Here is a 19,126-nt window from a genome sequence, read left to right on the forward strand (position 1 = left end):
ACCCAACTTTTGTGTTGCAATGTGAGTGTTTTTATTTCTAAATTAAAATGCTATACAGTATATCACCAACGTCAAGGATTCCCCCAAATAATTTTAGCAAAATCTTATCCCTTCCATTATCACCATAAAGAAACACCAGGAGACATAAAATGAGATACAAAACATACAAATATTTAAAATACGGTCTTCAATCAGAATGCTTCTTGAGCCTCTAAGCTGGACACTGAAGATGTGGTCAGTCTGGCAATGCTGAGACAGGCGTAGACTTGCTCTGGCCCACATCCAAAATCTGGGTAATAAAGTTGAGGCTTCAAAAATAGGTACTCAAGTTTTGAAAATAAACTTTTTTATTGAAAAAATATTGAGAAAAAATAACTTTTTTTTTAATTTAAAAAAAATAAGTATCACTGTACAAGGGAAGATTTTTGCTTTCTGTTTCTATGAGGAGCGCCACCCTGTGGAGGAAGCTGTGTGCGCACTGTAGCCTGACCAACACAAAGCTGCACCCATTCCTCACCCTTCACAAGTATCCCTGAATGATTTCTGTTCTCTCTGTCCCTCTCTTTCTACAGAATGGCAACGTAGACAACCCCTACTGTAACGGCATGGAGGGGATTTTGGAAGCTTACCACCAAAGCCTTAAGACAGTCCAGCTGTACGGACCCACAAACTTCGCTCCTGTGGTTAACCACGTGGCAAGGTAATCATGCCAACACACCCGAACATCTGGGCTCACATTGCCTCTCAAAGTCATTCCTCAAATAATCTCAAGCAGGCGGAGCCGCTGTCAAACCCTGACGGATGGTTTCTCTGTGAATCCAGCGGAACGAAAGGAACGAAAGCAAAATAAACAATCAGCTGTCACTGGATATAGATGTATAATCCCGAGTACGGCAGCAGGTCTTGCAGGTGCTCCGTTGCTATTCAGATTGTTAGAGCAGTGAGCGCGGAGGAACAATGTGAGGTGTGTGAAAATGGATCATATTCATGTGCTTTTCATCTGACTGCGGATGAGTTGTATTGTCAATCAGATGAGACTCTCAGGGGAGTGAAGCGCAGCGTTGTTAATGATAATAAAGCTTCTTTCTGTCACTCAGAGATTTAATTGAAAATCAGCTCCTTGTCAAACTGGCTGCTGTTCTTAGGTGCTATTGTGCTGGAGCGCAGATAAGACACTGATCACGGCAGCTTTACATTCTGCTGGAGGTTGAGACTAAGTCATGCGCTCCCGCGGAGATCTAGTTTTTTTTCTATATACTGTGAAGCCAACACTTTCTTGGTGAATAAGCATTTGGTCTGGCTCCTCTCACTGGTCTTGGTCCGGATTCAGTCTCAGGCCCTGGAAGTATTGCTACGTTGTGATCTCAGTGCTCTCGACTGCAGCGCCAGTTCAGACCAGTGCTGTCTGGCTCCACTTAAAGCACCAGAAATGAGCCAGTGCTTCCCCAACAAATTAGCTATAGCAATTCTTGACTTTTTTTTTTTTTTTAATTGCTTCACTGAAGTAGTTTTGGTCGCACTCCAAAACACTGAGCAGTCGCAGCCGAAGATGAAACAAGGCCCCCTGCGGACAGTTTTTTTTTATGATACCCAAACACAGATTACCACAATATTGCTGTGAATCACTGTTTATGGATTCATTAAAACGTATGTATCTGTGCCATATGGGAGGTCTAAAAATGAGTCTCAAAAAAGTGAGACGGAAACAGCCATTTAGCAGCAGTAAAAACAGCACGGCGATTTTCGCCCCGAATGAAGCGAGGAAAGCTATGGCGCAGGTGGTGGATCTGAGGCCAACGTTCTTTATTGTGTTGTGAGGGAGTGAGCCAGGTATGACAGGAGAGGAAGACAAATGGGCCTGAGGATCAGCAGCAAGTCAGCGGCCTGGCTAACTGAGCACGCTCCCTGATGAAATTGTGGGATTAACAAAGCCCAGTTCTCACCTCTGACCCGTCCTTGCGTCCCGCTCTGATCCCGGGTGTTTTCCTTCCTCGCGCTCATCAAACGTCAATCGAGCGCTCGCCAATCAATGAAGGAATAAGACTGCAGCGCTTGCATAAACGCCCGGATGAATTATTCATGATGATGGCCGGATGAAAGTAGGCCACACTTACTGTGCTGTGTGTCTCTGATGGGCTCTGTAATAATGTCTGGAAAGACCTCAGACGCGCAACTATGCTGCGCACTTTGCTTATTTACATGTCTATATTAGGCATGTGCTGGGTGGGTGGTGAGGGGAAGGAGGCTGATGATAGTTGTGATCTGAGCGCAGGGGAGGAGTGCTGCATGGAGGAGAAGTGTTTAGTTGTTGCATGGAATATTCCAAGATGATGGCAAAAGATAGAGGGAGAGAGGAGCTGCTGTAAAGTGCATGCTGAGGAGGTCAGGAAGGCTGCAGGATTGTATATTCATATGGAAGCAGATATATATGAGTTGAGCTGGAAAACTTTTTGGCTGGAAGGAGAGATAAAAAGATGTGATGAAGTCAGATGACAACGAAAAAGGAAGCGACTGATGGAAGGATGAGAGACACCAAAAAAAAGAGTGCAAGAATGAGGGTGAAGAAATCTGAGCTGAGACGGTGGAGGAGAGTCATGGATAAAAGTGGTCAGGGCGTGAGGTTGGAGCTTTTCATCCGAGGTCAGGATGAGGAGATTGCGACGACGGGGAAGTGAAGCCAGGATAAAGAAGGAAAAAGACAGAAGTTTAGATGAAAAGAGAAAGAGAAGCTCAGGTTGAAGGTGAGAGGAGTGAAGAAAAGCCTCAAGGATGTGTGATGGGACAGATGGAAATAAACAGCAAAGGCAGCTCAATCTTCTCATCTTTCTTCAGCCATCTTAAAAATGGTGTTGCAGGCCACATATTTCATAGTAGGTGACGGACACGGCACAAACATCAAGCATCACATGACTGTGGTCTCTCTCAGGTACGCCGCCGCCGTGGAGGACGGCTCCCAATACTTTGTTCTCCTCATCATCACCGACGGTGTCATATCCGACATGGCTCAGACGAAAGAGGCCATCGTCAACGTAAGTGCTACTCTAACTCTACCTGTGGCCTGCAGGTGCTTTCAGCTTACATGCTTCAATGCCTTGACTTACCTTCAAGGGTTTAGGGTTTATGCCATGCTCTCTGCTCTCACTCTGTCTGGATGATGTGTACGTCCAATATATCTCTTCTTTACTGTGATCCGCCTTGGCCTGAGGTGCTCGGACGAGATTCACTCTCCAGTCAAGCCGGTTACTTTATTAGAGCGGGGTGTTTCACCCACTGATGTTTCTATTTGTTTCGTGCTCCCGGGGATGTGTCTCACAATCGCAGCACAGAGCTTGTCGGAAGTTTTAAAAAATGACAGCATTGCCTGGTGTGAGTCGACGTGGATCCCCGCGACTTCACTCCGACCCCCAGCAGACTGGGTTTAAAGGGAATTTGCGACTGTTAATCAAACCATTCGAACAGCCACACCTTCCTTTTAAGATCTTGTCTGCTGCTCTGCACCTCTTCTGGAGTCGTCCTGCGGCCAAGTTTCCCGCCGCCTGCAGAGCAGAAGGCTGATGGAGCCTCGCTGCAAATCCCTCCTTGACCTGGGAGATAAAAATCTCATCAGCGTTGCTGTATACTCGCTCTTCATTTTTGCCCTCTTCGCGCTCGCTCCGACGCAAAAAATGGTTTCCAGCCAGAATCAGAACTGTGTTATTGCCAGGAAAATTAGCTTAGGAGCACTTGGGGAGCACTGGAGCTACGTCTCCCCTCCCTTGGAACACATCAACCGCAGTCCTTGGATTTCCAAGATTCTCTGAGACGAATGTCCACGTCCATCTGACGGGACAGCGCGTGGGACAAATTGAATCTCCAACTCACCATCCAATAAACTGAAAATGTGCTTAAAATATTGGACACCATCCCTCACCTGAAAAAAATATGTCTCTTTGACCAGCCACAAAATGAGGGCAACTGCCACAAAATCATCTTATTGTTCTTCCTGTATCAGTACTTTATAATTTACAGTTTACCCCATACATCTGTATGACTTGTGGTCACATAAAAAAAGTGTCATAAACAGTAATAACCATTTTATTGTTGGTACACCAGTGTAATTACTGGGAAGAATCACTAATCGTGTAAATTGCGGTTTTTAGAGGTTCAGTATATCATTTATTGTCCTTAGTAATATATATTAAGGTACTTCAAAAGTGTGTACCAAACTGATGCTGTGACCTTGGAGTAGCTCGCGGTTGCAGACGGTCAGTGTCCCCCTGTCTTCAGTTCTTCAGTCATGTACGGGCTTCTACTAATGGAATTGCATGCCGTGTTATATTGACACTTGTGGTAACGTCGGACCAACTAATGTGGTTAACTTATTTGGGAGGGGCCACAGCGAGGCGGCAACAGTTCAGAAAGAATTCAAAAGAATGTGACAAATACCAAACTATATTTGGAGGGTATTGATGATAAACAGTGTATATTTTATAACTATTTTTTTAAAGGGATTCACATGTAATGAACAATATTCAGTCAAGGTTTTGATATTGTCTAGCTATTTCTTATGTGTCACGAGATACCATGGAGTACATAGGGTATTTCAGCACATCGTCCAAATATCAGCTTCAAACTGGAACAAAAACAAGAATAAAAACATTCAGAAAATGTATTGAGCGAACAACTGGATTCAGACATGACAATGGTCCAACCATTCATTGTCAATTAAAACAAATGGTTTAACTGCGACTGTGAGGACAATGGCTTTGCAAGTCAAATCAGATCTGAATTGAAATGTAAAAAACCTCCAGAAGCTTTTCACATGAGACGAGGGGAAATATTCTCCATCTTCACACCGAAAGTAAGAAATGGTGTAAAACTGAATAATTCACCTCCAGACACTTTGCAAGAATCTGATCTGGCATTTAAAGGTATGGCGTAGAGCATGTATGTATCTGGAGCCTGATGGAGGGGAACATACAGCACATAAAGGAAGAGCGAGGGGACAGTAATGCTGCCACTGAAGTCTATAAGCTTCCATCTCTTCCCCCATGAGGTTCTTTTCCCGGAAAGTTGACCCATTTCCGCTCTTGTAAATGTACTTCCAACACGAGCATACATCATTCATTCACAGCAGCAGCCCGCTGATGAATTCATGAATGTTCTATACCTCAAACTGTGACAACAAATTCACCTGCTGTAAGCTATCTTTGCGCATGGTTTACGGAAAACATGGCCTCATTTTCAGTACTTTATTACTGAGCTAAGATGCCGGATAAATCCTGTCCTCACCTTACAAGACAGCGGAGGATTGATATGTGATGCCGGAACTGTTTGTGTCAGGTAGAGCCTGCTGAGCTGCAGCTAGTGGATCAAGTGGGCTGGAAACACACAGGGGTCTATTTAACAGCACAGCTGTTGTCTGAGGTGAAACAAGACGGTTCCATTCCTCAAGTAAACACCGCAGGTTTTCTGGGCTATTGACTCTCTAGTCTCAAAAGTGCTATTACGAGTGGCAAATGACTCAGCCGTGACTGTTCATGCAATTATCTGGTCGCAGACCTTGGTGATTCCTTTTCTAACCACTTATTTATGGAATTAGATTTGTGTTTGCAAGAGGTGGCACAGTGCCAGAAGTGAGGGACACCCTGGACAGGACCCCAGTCTGTCACAGAACATCCCACACACACGGTTACACTGAGGTGACATGAGTCATGCAGGAATCAAACCTGAAACCTTCTTGCTGTGATGCACTCCACATGCTGCCCAAAACTACATTTAGTGGAGTGATATGAAAGTGTCATCTGTTGCAGTGCATTGTGGTACTGCACGTGTAAATCGTAGGAGCGCTTTTTAAATTCAGATTGTGTTGTGCGACATCTGACATTTTTCAGTCGCATATATTATGACTTTGTCTTTATACATATGTACGTGTATAAAGTACTTATCAGTGTCCTGTTCAGCCAGACAGGGATGAACACCACAAGTTCACCCTAAACAGCATCATATTCACTGATATTGACCATATATAAGCAAGTTATTGGTTTAATAAATGGTAATATGTGTTCCCCATTCTAAAGCTTTTTTCTCTCATGGAATAAAGCTGAGCAAAGGTGAAATATTGTTCACTATTTTCTCATATTTGACATATAGTCATGCCATTAGATCCATTTTTTTAATGTATTTCAAGAATATTTGCGCAGTCAGCACATTCTGAATGTCAACTGTGAAATGTATGATCAAACTGGACAGTCTGAGTCTGAGCTCCAAGCACAGTCTTGTGACCCACTTTTGTGGGTCTCTCCTCATTCACACAGTCGGCAGGCGACTGGCTGTCGCTCTCTTCAGGTCAGTGGCAAGAAACTAAGAGTGTGATGCTGCAGGACTTGGTGAGTGATTTATCAGTGTGATTATTCATGAGTAAATACTCAAATATTCTGCCAGTGTAAGCAACTGTTTTAAACTGTTCAGAGGATTTTGATGACTTCAGCACTTCAGTCAGATCAAGTGTGGCCCTGAGATAAATGTATCTCAGCGAAACTCACGACTCACATAACTTGCCAAACATAGCGCCAACATCCAAAGTTCTTGCTTCCGCTCCTCCTCCTGGGAAATTTGCACCCCATCACGGAGTTTGCCGTCGAGTTCAGGAAAGGCTGGGCTGAATACTGCTCAAGTGTTTTTTCAATAATTGCGTTGGGACTGAATGACTGTTGTTTTGCTCGTAACAGGCTGCGAAACTACCCATGTCCATCATCATCGTTGGAGTCGGCCAGGCGGAGTTTGACGGTGAGAACCCAACCCGAGTCCATCCAGCTGGTTGAGTTGTAGGGTCGCTCCTGAATTTGTGGTGGAACTTGAACCTGCATGACGGCTGCAAGATGACCTCATATGAATCATGTCAGAGGAGGTGGAGTGAAACGTCAACACAGCATTTGAAAGGGAATGATAGAGATATGAACTATCTGAATCCCTCTCATCTTTTCAGTTGACACTGGCAGCTCCACATTAGATTGTCTAGCTTTACAAAGAAAGAACGGAGATCTCTCCTGACAGCATCAGAAAAGGTTGACTTGTATTATTAGCAGTTATATCTGTGACTAAAGAAGCCTTAAATACAGATTAAACACTCCAAACCCCTGAAGCTGGGTGTGTTGTTTAAGGACCTATTCTTGATAACAGCACTGGTGAATGCTGCTCTATCTCATCTCTTTTTTAAATGTGCAGCAATGGTGGAGCTCGACGGTGATGACATCAGAATCTCCTCTCGAGGGAAGCTGGCTGAGAGAGATATTGTGCAGGTATGGAACTCATTTCAGCGCTCGGCCAGTCCGTTCTGGAGCCTTACAGTCCAGCATGGCCTCGATCTCAAGCTATCTACTTTAGTGATGGGAGGGTGAGGCCTCATGAAACAGTGTATTCACTTTCAGCGCTCACAAGGTGACGCTGTTCTTTTTAAAGTTATGTGGGGTATAGTTAAATGGTAGCTCAAATCCACAGACTTCCCTCTTGTGGGCTCTGAAAATGAGGACTCTGTTTCATGAAGCCTCATATGCTCTTCACTACATCCGGGCTGTGTCCCATTTGTCACCCTAACACTCGCTTTTGCACGTTCACGTGCAAGTGTAGTGTGTCCCAAGACTCCGTTCACCACGTAAAATGTCTCTCTCTCTCCGCCGCCCCAACAGTTTGTTCCGTTCAGAGACTATATGGACCGCACAGGGAACCATGTTCTGAGCATGGCCCGGCTGGCTAAGGACGTTCTGGCCGAGATCCCGGACCAGCTCATCTCCTACATGAAGAGCAGAGCCATAAAGCCCAACCCCCCTCCTCCACCCTACTCCCCCGGTGACCACTCTGAGTCCAAGCCCGTCTGAGCCCCCGACACAGCCCCGTGTACAGACGACTGACGGGTGCCTGACCTCCACCAACCCTTTTTTGTGGGATCACTTGCAGCCGGGAGGTAAATATGAACGACTCCAGAGCTGCGTGGAGCGGCGAGTTTGCTCTGAAGGAAACTTCTGGAGAGGAGTTTTAATTGTTCACTGTCAAAACTGTCCGAGTGGTGATGTAATGGATAGACGTAACTCTAGAGCGTGGGCCTGTTTGGCGGCATTTATATATTAGAATGTGCCCGTTTGTATCATGTTTGTGATACCTTTTTGGAATCGGTGTGTGTAAAACTAGGAAACCAATTGTACTTTTATTTAACGGGAAATTCTTTATTCCTTGGGGAGGGGCTTCGAAGGGGAGGGTCATGGCAGCCCCTGTGATTTACCATTCTATATTTTCCGACTGATAGTACACGCTACTCCCCGTTTCTACTTTGATAAGCATGTGCTGAGCCCCTGTCCGCAGTTTACAGACCACCCTCTTGTTTCTGAGCTGCTGCCGTCATGGTCTCCCCCGTCTCTGAAGCAGACTGCACTACAAACCGAAAAAGCACAAGTCTCAACCTTTATTTTGAAAAGCACCCGCGCCCCCGATGATACTTCCTTCCAAGTGTGTCAACAGCCTCTTGTTTTCGTGGCGTTTTACATAAAGATGTGAAAAATTCCCAGTTAGTTTGCAGCCAAGGAGGATGAGTCACGCTGCCGGAACTGAGTCGTCGTTGTTGTTGTTGTTGTTATTGTCTGCACTTTTTAATAGCGACAAGACTAAAGGTTCGCCAGTGCATCATTAAAACAACTGAACTAAGTTTGCAGCAGAAAGTTTGGAATTCAATGGGCTGCAACTGGTTTTGAAGCTCAGATTTAAGGAGGCGACTCAAAGAGACCCACTTTCTGCACATTGACAGCAACGAAGCGAAGAAACTACTATGCACCTCTGGCAGTGAGGCCACCTCTGACCCGTAGTTTAACACACAACCTCGGGTTCCGATGGCTTTTCTCTGTCCAGTCTCCTGCTGGATCGAGAAAAGCGGGTTGAAGGCAGGAACTCCAGTTTTCTTTTCGCACAGGGACTGGACTTATGAGTGTAAAACAAGTCAACAACAGCTGAAAACTCAATTTCATCAAAACGCCGCTGGACGCAGATCAGCCATAACATTATGACCACTGAGAGTTTAGCACCCTTTAAATCTGTGATTCTCAACTGGTGGGCTGCAGACTGCTCTTACTTTTTTATGGAGCAGGATTCAGTCTATTCACACTCAGTAAGTGGTGCTAATCCTCCGCTATGCTAATTCATAGCAGCTAATTTACAGCTTAGCTGGATGTCAGTTGATGCTAATGGAGCTCCGTGATAGGCCGTATGGCGCTGGTTACCTGACACGCGTGCGAGGGGTGGTACCCCACTGTGATGCTTGGTTCAGCGGAGACATTTCTGGAGCTCACAGGACGGAGATTGTTCAGCTTCCAATTCTGATGGCACTGCATTCATAATGGGGGGAGAAGCTCCAGATGATTTTCAATATTTCCCTGCTGATAAGCTAATATGCGACCTACTGATACGATTTTGTCTGAAATGGATTTCATGGCGTAAAGTGTTCATCAACGCGCCGTGTTTTTCCTGATCCTCCCTGTGAGCTGCAGAGTATTGTCCTGGTGCTCTGTCGGATGCTGCTGATCCATCTACTGCCGACACAGTGTTGGAAACCATGACGGCAGTGACCTCCTGCCACAGAGTTAGAATGGATCCAGACAGATTCTCGCTATCGTTTTGAGGTGTGACCTTTAAATGTCAAGACCTCAGTTTGGGAACTGAGCGGACCTGATGTGTGGGGGGAACCGGTCAAGACCGCAACAAGCTGCGTCCCATGTCTTCATTCAAGTGTTGTGAGAAGTAGCTGACAGAGGTGGTCATAATGTTGTGGCTGACTGCTCCAACGTCGTCCACGTCGATGTTGATCCCGTCGTTCACTCCTGATCCAAATGTGCCTACTCTATGGAACTGTATCCAACTTGTGTTACCCAGGTGTTGTTCTGACATGTTCCAGCCGCTTCCCTGGTCGTGTTGACAGACGGTTCTATGAGCCTTGTTGTACAAAAGTCAAGACTTGTTTACAGTCGGGCTGTGTCTACTCAGCATCACCTCACCAGGAGCTGGTGACCAGCGCTTACTTTCCGTTCCCCAATGTGTTCTTTTGTCTGTGTTTTTCACCGACACTCTTCATCTGTATTCCACATCCGCGGAATGTTGTCAGCTGAATGTTCTCAGAGCTGATGATGCTGCAGAAAGCCGGGGCTGGCGACACATCAGCATGTAAACTGCTGCCAGACGTGATGAAGTACGGTAACATGAATGCAAATATGCGTTTCCCAGCGTGATAGTCAGACGCTTGCACAATGTCAGGAAACATCTGCTCGCATTCATTTATCACTCTGTGTGGAGGTCATCAATACTCCCCTGGGAGATATGAAAGATAAGAAATATTGGCAACATCGACTGATATGAGTTTATAGGGTCCTGCATTCATTCATTTATTTACTTATTTATTTATTTGGGATATTTCCCAGAAGCAGGGTTTGGGTTTTAAAATTATTAATAATGTTTTTCATTTTCTGTTCTTAGGAAAAAATAGCAATGAAACAAAAAATTTTAATTTGCTGTTTTTACTGTCCTTTTTATTCAAAAACTTCTCCTATTCTTTAAGATTTTTTTTTCATATTTTTAATATTTTTTCTAGATTATTCAGTTATTATTCAGTTTATTTTACTATTATTGTATTATATTATAGTAGTAGTAGTAGTAGTAGTCGTGTTTTTTTTTTTTTTTTGTTCTTGTTCGTTTTTTTAAGTACAAAACCTGAGATTTCTATACACCCTGATCAGCACTTGTTTTTAAAAAAAGGATTGAGAATTTTTACTGTTTGTGGGGGAAGTCAGTCAGAAAATGGGGGGACGACAGTGCAAAGCTCGTGACATAAATATTTACATCCTACACCTCCGTCACATTGGCATCTCGGCTAGTTCAGCACCAACAGTTGAATCTTCTTGCATCAGTTTGATGCTAGTTTCACTTTCCTGATGTTGCGCAGCCCCAAATAAACCCACCTTATTTCTATTGCGTTGCTTTTGGTTGTGTTCCTAATGTGGTTTATTCACAGAGGTAGTGAAAGGGCATGATGTTTGTCAAGTCAGCATGCAGCTCATCCTGCAAATGTCACGGATGGAGCGAAAACACGGCAGCGGACTTTGTATGCACACAAATGTTTCTCTGGAGGGGAGGGGGGGGAGCACAGTGGTGATAACACTTATGCAAATGTTTTACCGGAATATATTTTCATTGCTTATTTTTTTGGTAGAAGATGTCTTTATAAGAACGGCTTTGAATATTCCGCTTTCTTTGAGGCTGAATTCTAATTATGTATATAGGGGGCTGTAGGTGCCCCTCGCTGTTCCACTCCAACACCCCGCATGTTGGTGCAGACGTTCGGACTCATGCGCCTCTGTTCCATCCAAATACTGCGTCGGCCACCTGCTCCACGTGTTTATTTGGATGTTCCGGGAGAAGGCGTCACCGGCCTCGACCCGCTCCTCCTCTGAGACACCAACTGTACTGGCTCCTGGAGCCACTACACCTGTTCTCTCCCAGGTTGTTTACATACCTCTGCATGCTGAATAGTTTCCAAACCAGGTGTTGGACATGATTGTCGTCATACTGTGGTTTGTGAAATGCTTTGTAATGGATTGCCTTAATAAAATGATCAATAAAACTACACAGGCAGAAGCAGCACTTGGTTTGGACCCACTTCTCTTCCACCTCTGCTCCAAATGAAAGGATGACTTTTACTACCTGTACTACTTCTTCTGCTAGTAGAACCTGCACAACTACAACTACTATGTCAGCCAACACTTAGATTACTTCTGCTACCTCAACTACCTGTAATAGTACTACTACTACCACCTCTGCAAGCACAACTACTGGCACCACCTCTATGAATATTTCCAGTACAACTAGCAGCACATCTACCACTGCAGTGCTTCTACTTCTAATGATGTGACTGCTACCTCTACTGCAACTACTACCACCACTACCATCTCCACCACTTCTCTACTATGACTGTTACTTTTACCAGCCCAAATACTTCATTTATTACTACTACCTATAGTAGTACTCTGGCCAATATTGCAGTACTTCTAATGAGATGACTGTTTCTACTAAAGCTACCACTACTGAAACTAGTACTACCATCTCTACTACTCTTTAGCAACTTCTGTTACTTTTACCACCACAAATACTTCTAATATGACTACCACCTCTAGTAGTACTATCAACAATTCTACTACCACACAAATTACTATTACAGCACTTGACTTCTGCTGCTGTGACTGTTTCTACTGTTTCAAACATCTACTACTACCAGCACCTACTGCAGTTATACCAACTATTCTACTGCTACATGCTCATATTATACGTAATAACTGCAGTGGGAACCATTGTCCTACACATAATCAACATAACCACAATGGCTCCTACTGCTATCACTACAGCTACTTCTTCTACTGCTTCTGCCACCAGTACTCCAACAGAACATCGGTGGAAACCTCTCCAGGTCGACTTTACTGCAGCAGAAGTGCATCAACTGCTCATTTCAGTTTGAATTCCTTCGGCTGCTACTATCAAGGCAGCAAGACTCAGAATGGCTGCACACAGAACTCACAACCCACCTCCACCCCTGCTTCTCTTTTGTTATCTGGAGGCCACTCAGTGCTGTCTTTGTCCTGCTGCGGAGAGTCATCAGGAAATGAGCTGTGATTCAGGAGGATGAAGGTGTGGGACTTGGAGATGCGGAACACAGGGGAGCCATGTACACGCCGTGTCCTTTGAGACGGGACTGGTGTGTGGCCGGAGACAAGAGAGACTTCAAACCGAGCCTTGGTGTCTTCTCATCCCATCATTCAGTGCTGGGCTGCTTCAGTGCCACGGCCAAGTCCTGAGCTTCAGAACTGGCATTTGGCCGCCGATGGGACGAAAAAATGTGCCAGTAACTTTGTCAGCTTTGATGAAACTCGTGCGTTTTACTCTCGCATCACATCTTTCTGGGTCTGTAAGATGTGATTTCCCGGCACAAATGAAGTTGGGGGGCGTTCAGATAAATCACCAGCCCAAGATACTGGCGTGCCTCCAGAGCCTCCCTCTCCATCGGCTAAACAAACAACCGCTAATAACAAAGAAATATAGCCTGCTCCACCGAGCGTTTGACTTTTTCCATAAATTATTTACGAGCGACAGGCGGCTCAGAAAGAATCGCACCAATTACAGAGGTGTCGCCGCACTGATCTCAACAGTTATTGACCAGAGGGGGGGTTTATCAGCCTCTTTTCTAGTTGGCGGCTGGTCAGAACCAAGATCTTGTTTCAGAGCAGTGTCCGGCTTCAGTCCGCTCGCGTGACCCTCACACAGCACCAGCTCCCGTCTTCCATTCCTGCGTCTTCTGCGCGGAGAATCGAGGCGCACAGTAAAGCACCAACACAATTCACTACCTGCCCTTGAACTGGCCATGAATCATCATTAGGCCCCTGATAAAGAACCAGTGAGTTTCCCTGGCGTCGCTGCAGTGGGAGGTTTCCCATTACCGCCTCCGTGAAATAAAGTGGGAGAGACTGGAGTCTCCATGGCCTTCTGTAGCATCACAAGTGTGGAAGACAAATAATGGTGATGAATCACTGCTGCAGTCGCACAGCAAGCACAAGTCATTTCCATCTTCATTGACCACAATTATGTAGGCAAATACACAGCTTGGCTTGGCCACCATTACTACCAATACTACTAACTGTAATTACTGTATTACTATCACTTTTACTATTACCGATTCTTCTATTACCGCCACTATTATTATTATTATTAAATTATTCTTATTCTTTACGATTACTACAATACTACTTCTATAATTACTGTCACTTTTACTATTACTACTACTACTTTTACATTACTACTAATATTATTATATTATTATTATTATAGATAGATTTTTCCTGTTACTTCAATTCATTTTAAAAGTTGGCATGAATAAATATAAAAAAATCCGTATAAATTGCTCAGTATCTGGAGAGTGAATTCAGCTGTGATGGCCCTGGCATCAACACTTCATTTTCACTGTGTGACTCCATAAATTATGAAAGCAGCTGGATTAATGCACGGCAAAAGGAATTCGTCACTGTGAGTATCGAGGTGCATTATCGCCCCCTGCTGGACACTATCACATGCGCAGTTCAGCGTGAGTCCAACAGCAGCTGCTTCACAGCAAGTTAAATAACGGGTCGAGGAGCTTTGAAATGAAGTGAGAGGCCACGCAGCAGAGAGCAGGGTTTTCCACTTTTGCTGCACTTGTTTGTAATCTCCATCTTAATGGAGCTACCTCAGGAAGAAGGCAGCAGTCAAGGCGGAGATAACAACACGTTCAGACAGGACCGTGCTGAGATGTCAAGTGAGAAAGACGATGGTTTTAGAGGTCAGATCTCAGGAGCACAAACAGGAGAGACTGAAGTAACAACCTCTGCTGCTGTGTGGGTGACACGGCTCAACATCTCTGTCAACCACAGGGAGCAGGAACAGAGAGAATCACTGCAAACGGCAGCACTTACCTGGATACTCCGCTGGAAGCTCCTCTCCTGTTTCTGTCTTTGAGGAGGCAGCTGACAGAGGAGACTGCCTAATGAGCAGACATTACAAGAATGACACATTTCTGAGACTTGATTTTCTGCAACAATGTTTACGCCCGGAGATAAACTCTTGTCTGTCAAGGTGATGGATTTATTTTTAAAATGGTTTCCTGTTCCCCAAAACCAGCGCGGCGACGATGTGACACTTACAAAGTGGGGATCACTCCTCTCCCTCTTCCTCAGTTTACAGTCACAGTTAGTTTTTGTTGAGCAGAAGTGTCCTGACTGAAGGCAGCAGCCGCCGCCAGAGGTCACAGGTAAGACTTGATCTCCTCCCTCCTTTGCACAGATCTCTCCAGAAACAGGCAGCTCATGATTCCATTCTATTTGTGTCTAGTGATGTGGGCTACTCCTCCTCTTCCCACTTTTCTGCAACGTAATCCAACGCATCATGGTTGCCAAACAAGTGATCAGTCCCATTTCCCAGTCACTTTTTGTCACTTTCTTTCAGACTCAGCAGAAGATCATGAAGGAACTTGCAGCACCAGCAGTCAGGAGCAGCCATTGCCACCACACGGCTGCTCTGTGCGGCACACACACACCCTGTTCGATCCAGCCTGAGGTGGACAAGCCGCGTACGTGGTGCGTCGTGGTAACAGACCGAACACCCTAGTGGGCGCAACAGCTGCCAGAGCTCAATTCCACTACAAGCTAGATATGAATCACTCAGACTTTTGACCAGGTTTCTCTAATACTAACAGGATAAGAATGTCTAATAAATGAGACTCAAAGATAAATCTTTGTCACTGATTGTGAATTCACTCTTCAAGCTAGCTTGGTCGGCGGTGATTCATTTCAAGGTTGATGTCTCTCAGTTCAGGTTGACCTTTGACCCTCAGCCAGAAACTACAGGGGCTTGAATTTTGAAGAGGAAACTTGAACAAATGACTGTGAAGGTCGATATCAATGAGGCAGCATCTATTTGGACTCTAAACAATACACAGTAAAACGTCACTTTACATCGAATTTGACGTTTATTCTCACTATTTCCATCACCAAATGTCTTCATTGGGTGGGTCACGCCTTCACTAAAACGATTCGATTCGGTTCAAGATTCTTGTAGTAACACGCTTGTACTCAAGAGGGCGGTAAAGCTACACTTGCGACGTTACACCTGCAGGTCACGCCCGTAGAAGAAGACGAAGAGGAGTCAAAATTAAAAACAAATGGCGGGCGTTTTATGCATCTCTTCTAGGGTCGACGTTTTAGCGATTTTAATTCATGCGAACACTGGTGAAGTCTTCAGCCGGACGCAGTCAGAGAAGCGCTGATGCTAGCCAGCTAGCTCCTCCGCAGCCACCATGTCTGTGAACGGGAGGACCATCCCCAACACGCCGCTGGCTGTGGACTTCTGGCAGGTCCGCAGGTGTCACGGGACTCGCCTCTTCTTTCTGTCCCACATGCACAGCGACCACACTGTCGGTCTGACGTCCACCTGGACCAACAGACCCATCTACTGCTCACCTGTGACCCGGAGTCTGCTCACACTGAAACTGCAGGTCAGTTCCTGCAGAGGAACCGAACCGAAGCCTTTATTTTAAAATATGCTGCACAACTTGTTATAAGCGATGTAGACAGTTTAAAAACACATATATGAGAAGGATGAACGTGAAATCTGCCTTACATCTCAACAAGAAAACTATTGCGAGTCAAAATGCATGAACTGTCCCTTTGCATTTTTCCATAAAAATAACAGTGTGTTAACAGTATGACATGTTGTATATAAGCATGTGTATTCTGAATTAACAGCATTAATGTCGGAATAAACCAGTGTAGTGTTTGCAGATGTTTAGTATTGTTCAGTTACCAAGTTAGAAACTAACTGTTATAGGATAGACGTTGTGTTTTCATCTGCAGCTTGATATGATTTGCTGGGATTCCTCAGGTAAAAGAGGAGTGGATCCACCCGCTGGAGCTGGGCGAGCCACACCTCCTCCCCCTGGACGACATCGGCAAAGAAAAACTGACAGTGACCCTCATTGATGCCAACCACTGTCCGGGAGCAGTCATGTTTCTGTTTGAGGGATATTTTGGAACGATACTCTACACTGGTGAATCCTGCCGTTCTTCAGGTATTGGATCCCACCCTGGACGTTGGTGTTGATAAATCTGTTGATGTGTGGCAGGTGACTTCAGATATGCTCCTGTGATGCTGCGCGAGCTTTACCAGAAAACCAGCGGCACCATCGACGTTCTCTACCTGGACAATACCAACTGTGACCCGAACCGCAGCCTTCCCTCCAGGAAGCAAGCCACACAACTCATCAAGGAGATCATCCGCAGCCACTCGGAGCACTGCATCGTTGTTGGTGAGTGTGTCTCTCCGGCGGCTTGTGGCGACTGGTCCCATCAGATGTTTTTCTCTCGCCTTCCGTCGCAGGTCTGTACACTCTGGGGAAGGAGTCCCTGCTGGTGGATCTGGCCATGGAGTTCAAAACCTGGATCGAAGTGAGCTACGAGCGAATGGAGATCCTCAAAGCTCTGGACCTGCCGGACGTCTTCACCACTGAACGGGGAGCTGGCCGCATCCGAGTTGTCAATCACAGTGAGGTTTCAGCGGCAAATGTGCGGCTGTGGGAGCAGGAGCAGCCCACTCTGGCCATCCTGCCCACCAGCAGGCACCTGCCCTCCTTCCACCCAAACGTCCATGTGGTGCCTTACTCAGACCACTCCTCTTATCAGGAGCTGGAGGACTTTGTGTCTGCGCTCAAACCCACCACCCTGGTGCCCATTTTAGGAGTCGGCGTCCCTGAGAGCCTCTTGAGCTTTGTGCCCAGTGGCAAGCCTCATGAGTTCCTGGTGCCCGAGTCAGTCCGACAGTACATGTCCAGTCAACGCGACCCTTCTGCGACTGCCACTAGTGTTTCGCGGAAACACAGCCGACCTCTTCCTCCTAAGGGGGTGATCTTCGAGTCGCCCCTTGGCTCAGCTCGGAAGAGAAGGAGGCACTCATCAGGAGCCGAGAGTCTTCAGACGGAGGACTCTGGCACTGACTGCAGTGAAAAAGACTCGACCCTGGTCTTGGACTTGAGCAGAACCTTGGTTCACGAGCTGGATTTGGAGCAGTCGTCTTGCAGCCCTGACGACGAGTCGGTGGTGTCGGTCTCCTGCAGTTTAAGTCCCAGCAGCTCATCGGTTGCAAGAGTGGTCACGTCTCCAGCCAGAGGCAGCGGAAGCTCAGCAAGTCCTCACTCATCTGAGTCACGTAACGCTAACAGTCCCACGCTGTCAGACAGCACTGGGACCTGCAGGCCCAGTCCGTTGCACCTCCAGGCTCAGAACCGACCCGCTTCCTCCAGCCGTCCGTCCAGCAGAGACCTTCTGCTGCGAGTGGAGCAGATCGAAAATGAGCTTTTAAAGAATCTGCCTTTCACAGAGGACGACCTCAGGTGTCCTTTTCACGACGTCCTTAAAACACAGCGACCTTGACGTGACCTGCTGCCTGTAGTCGAGTCCTCACTATAAATGTAGACAGTGTGTTTTTACCTCTTTATAAGACTGCACCAGTTAGTTTCTGTATTAATGCACGTCTCCGTGAAAGTATTACAGTTGCAACTACAATGTCGTACTGAAGACACTCCCATCGTAGACTTGTGTTGAAGCCACAAAGGAAGTTCACTGTCTCCTTCGACCTCGACCACTGAGCTCACCCTCAATTCTCGTGATGTGTAAGTGCTGCTCGTGTGGCTCTGCTTCTGTAGTTCAGCCAATATTTCCTGACAAGTAGTCGATCAATCGCTTTACTGTCCTTAATGCCTTCGCGTGTTATCTGTTTACGTTCCTGAGGTGAGTGATCATATGCATGCCTGCATAACAGCCACCTATGTGTGTATGAACCGTTGCTGCTGGTATATTAAACCTGTTCTTTTACAGCCTCCGTGTGAGGCGGTGTTTGCTCCTCTAATAAAGTCATGACTCACGAGTTTGTGCCCAAGCGTGTTCTACCCTTCTCCGCTAGAGGGCAGCAGAATTTGCTTTACGTTTTTGACTTGAGCGCAGCGTCTCACTTTTTACACAAGTGGCTCCCCCAATTGTTCTTTCTTTTAGAATGTAATATATACCTTAAACGTACATTATAATGACCTGTGTTAATGTTGATTGTTTGTAAAGATACATTATATATTCTTGTCTTTATTTTCACCATGTGTTGTGTTTCTACTGTGTTTTCACATATTTAATCTTCATTTTCTTCTTTACTACTCTCTTTTCCACAGTAATATTTCACAAAAAGCAACTTTATGAACATGTTTTTTAGAACAGTCCCTGTGGCCCCTGTGAAAATTGAATTGTTTATCCCAGACTTTCTGTTTAAGCCAATATTCGCATGAAAATATGATGCAAAGATAACTTCTCATGATGTTCCCAGCAACAGGATGTTCCTGTTTTATTGCGAATACCTCATTTATGATGGCAAATGCCCTTCCAAGTCACGTTATCATGCAGCCCAGCAGTGGAGAGAAGCTGCTGACTCAGACTTATTAAATCCCAGAAGTAGTATTTGAAGTTTTGTACGCTTCTAAAGACCTAAATACCACAGCCTC

General features: G+C 45.6%; 2 protein-coding genes across 4 annotated transcripts in view; both read left to right on the top strand.

The window, feature by feature from the left end:
• The window catches only part of LOC128749482 (copine-5-like), a 79,527-nt gene extending 67,886 nt beyond the window's left edge, over positions 1-11,641 (top strand). For all 3 annotated transcript variants that reach the window (XM_053849131.1, XM_053849128.1, XM_053849129.1), the window contains 5 exons: positions 573-700; positions 2,927-3,029; positions 6,711-6,768; positions 7,207-7,280; positions 7,668-11,641. In XM_053849131.1, coding sequence (XP_053705106.1) covers positions 573-700; positions 2,927-3,029; positions 6,711-6,768; positions 7,207-7,280; positions 7,668-7,856 — 552 coding nt within the window. In that variant the 3' untranslated portion in view covers positions 7,857-11,641. The remainder of the gene's footprint in view (positions 1-572; positions 701-2,926; positions 3,030-6,710; positions 6,769-7,206; positions 7,281-7,667) is intronic.
• A 4,090-nt stretch (positions 11,642-15,731) lies between these two features.
• Positions 15,732-18,697, top strand: dclre1b (DNA cross-link repair 1B). Its single transcript, XM_053849829.1, has 4 exons — positions 15,732-16,084; positions 16,471-16,636; positions 16,712-16,894; positions 16,966-18,697. The coding sequence occupies exons 1-4, from the start codon at positions 15,887-15,889 to the stop codon at positions 18,012-18,014; spliced, it is 1,596 nt and encodes a 531-aa protein (XP_053705804.1). The 5' UTR covers positions 15,732-15,886; the 3' UTR covers positions 18,015-18,697.
• The last annotated feature ends 429 nt before the right edge of the window (positions 18,698-19,126 follow it).

Source organism: Synchiropus splendidus, chromosome 18, assembly GCF_027744825.2.
Source record: "Synchiropus splendidus isolate RoL2022-P1 chromosome 18, RoL_Sspl_1.0, whole genome shotgun sequence".
Lineage (NCBI taxonomy): Eukaryota > Metazoa > Chordata > Actinopteri > Syngnathiformes > Callionymidae > Synchiropus > Synchiropus splendidus.

Excerpts from the sequence above, each read along its gene's own strand:
- dclre1b (XM_053849829.1), top strand. The coding sequence starts at position 15,887 with ATGTCTGTGAACGGGAGGACCATCCCCAACACGCCGCTGGCTGTGGAC. Across the intron at positions 16,637-16,711 it reads TGGAACGATACTCTACACTG|GTGACTTCAGATATGCTCCT; the intron begins GTGAATCCTGCC and ends GATGTGTGGCAG. Across the intron at positions 16,895-16,965 it reads GGAGCACTGCATCGTTGTTG|GTCTGTACACTCTGGGGAAG; the intron begins GTGAGTGTGTCT and ends CTTCCGTCGCAG.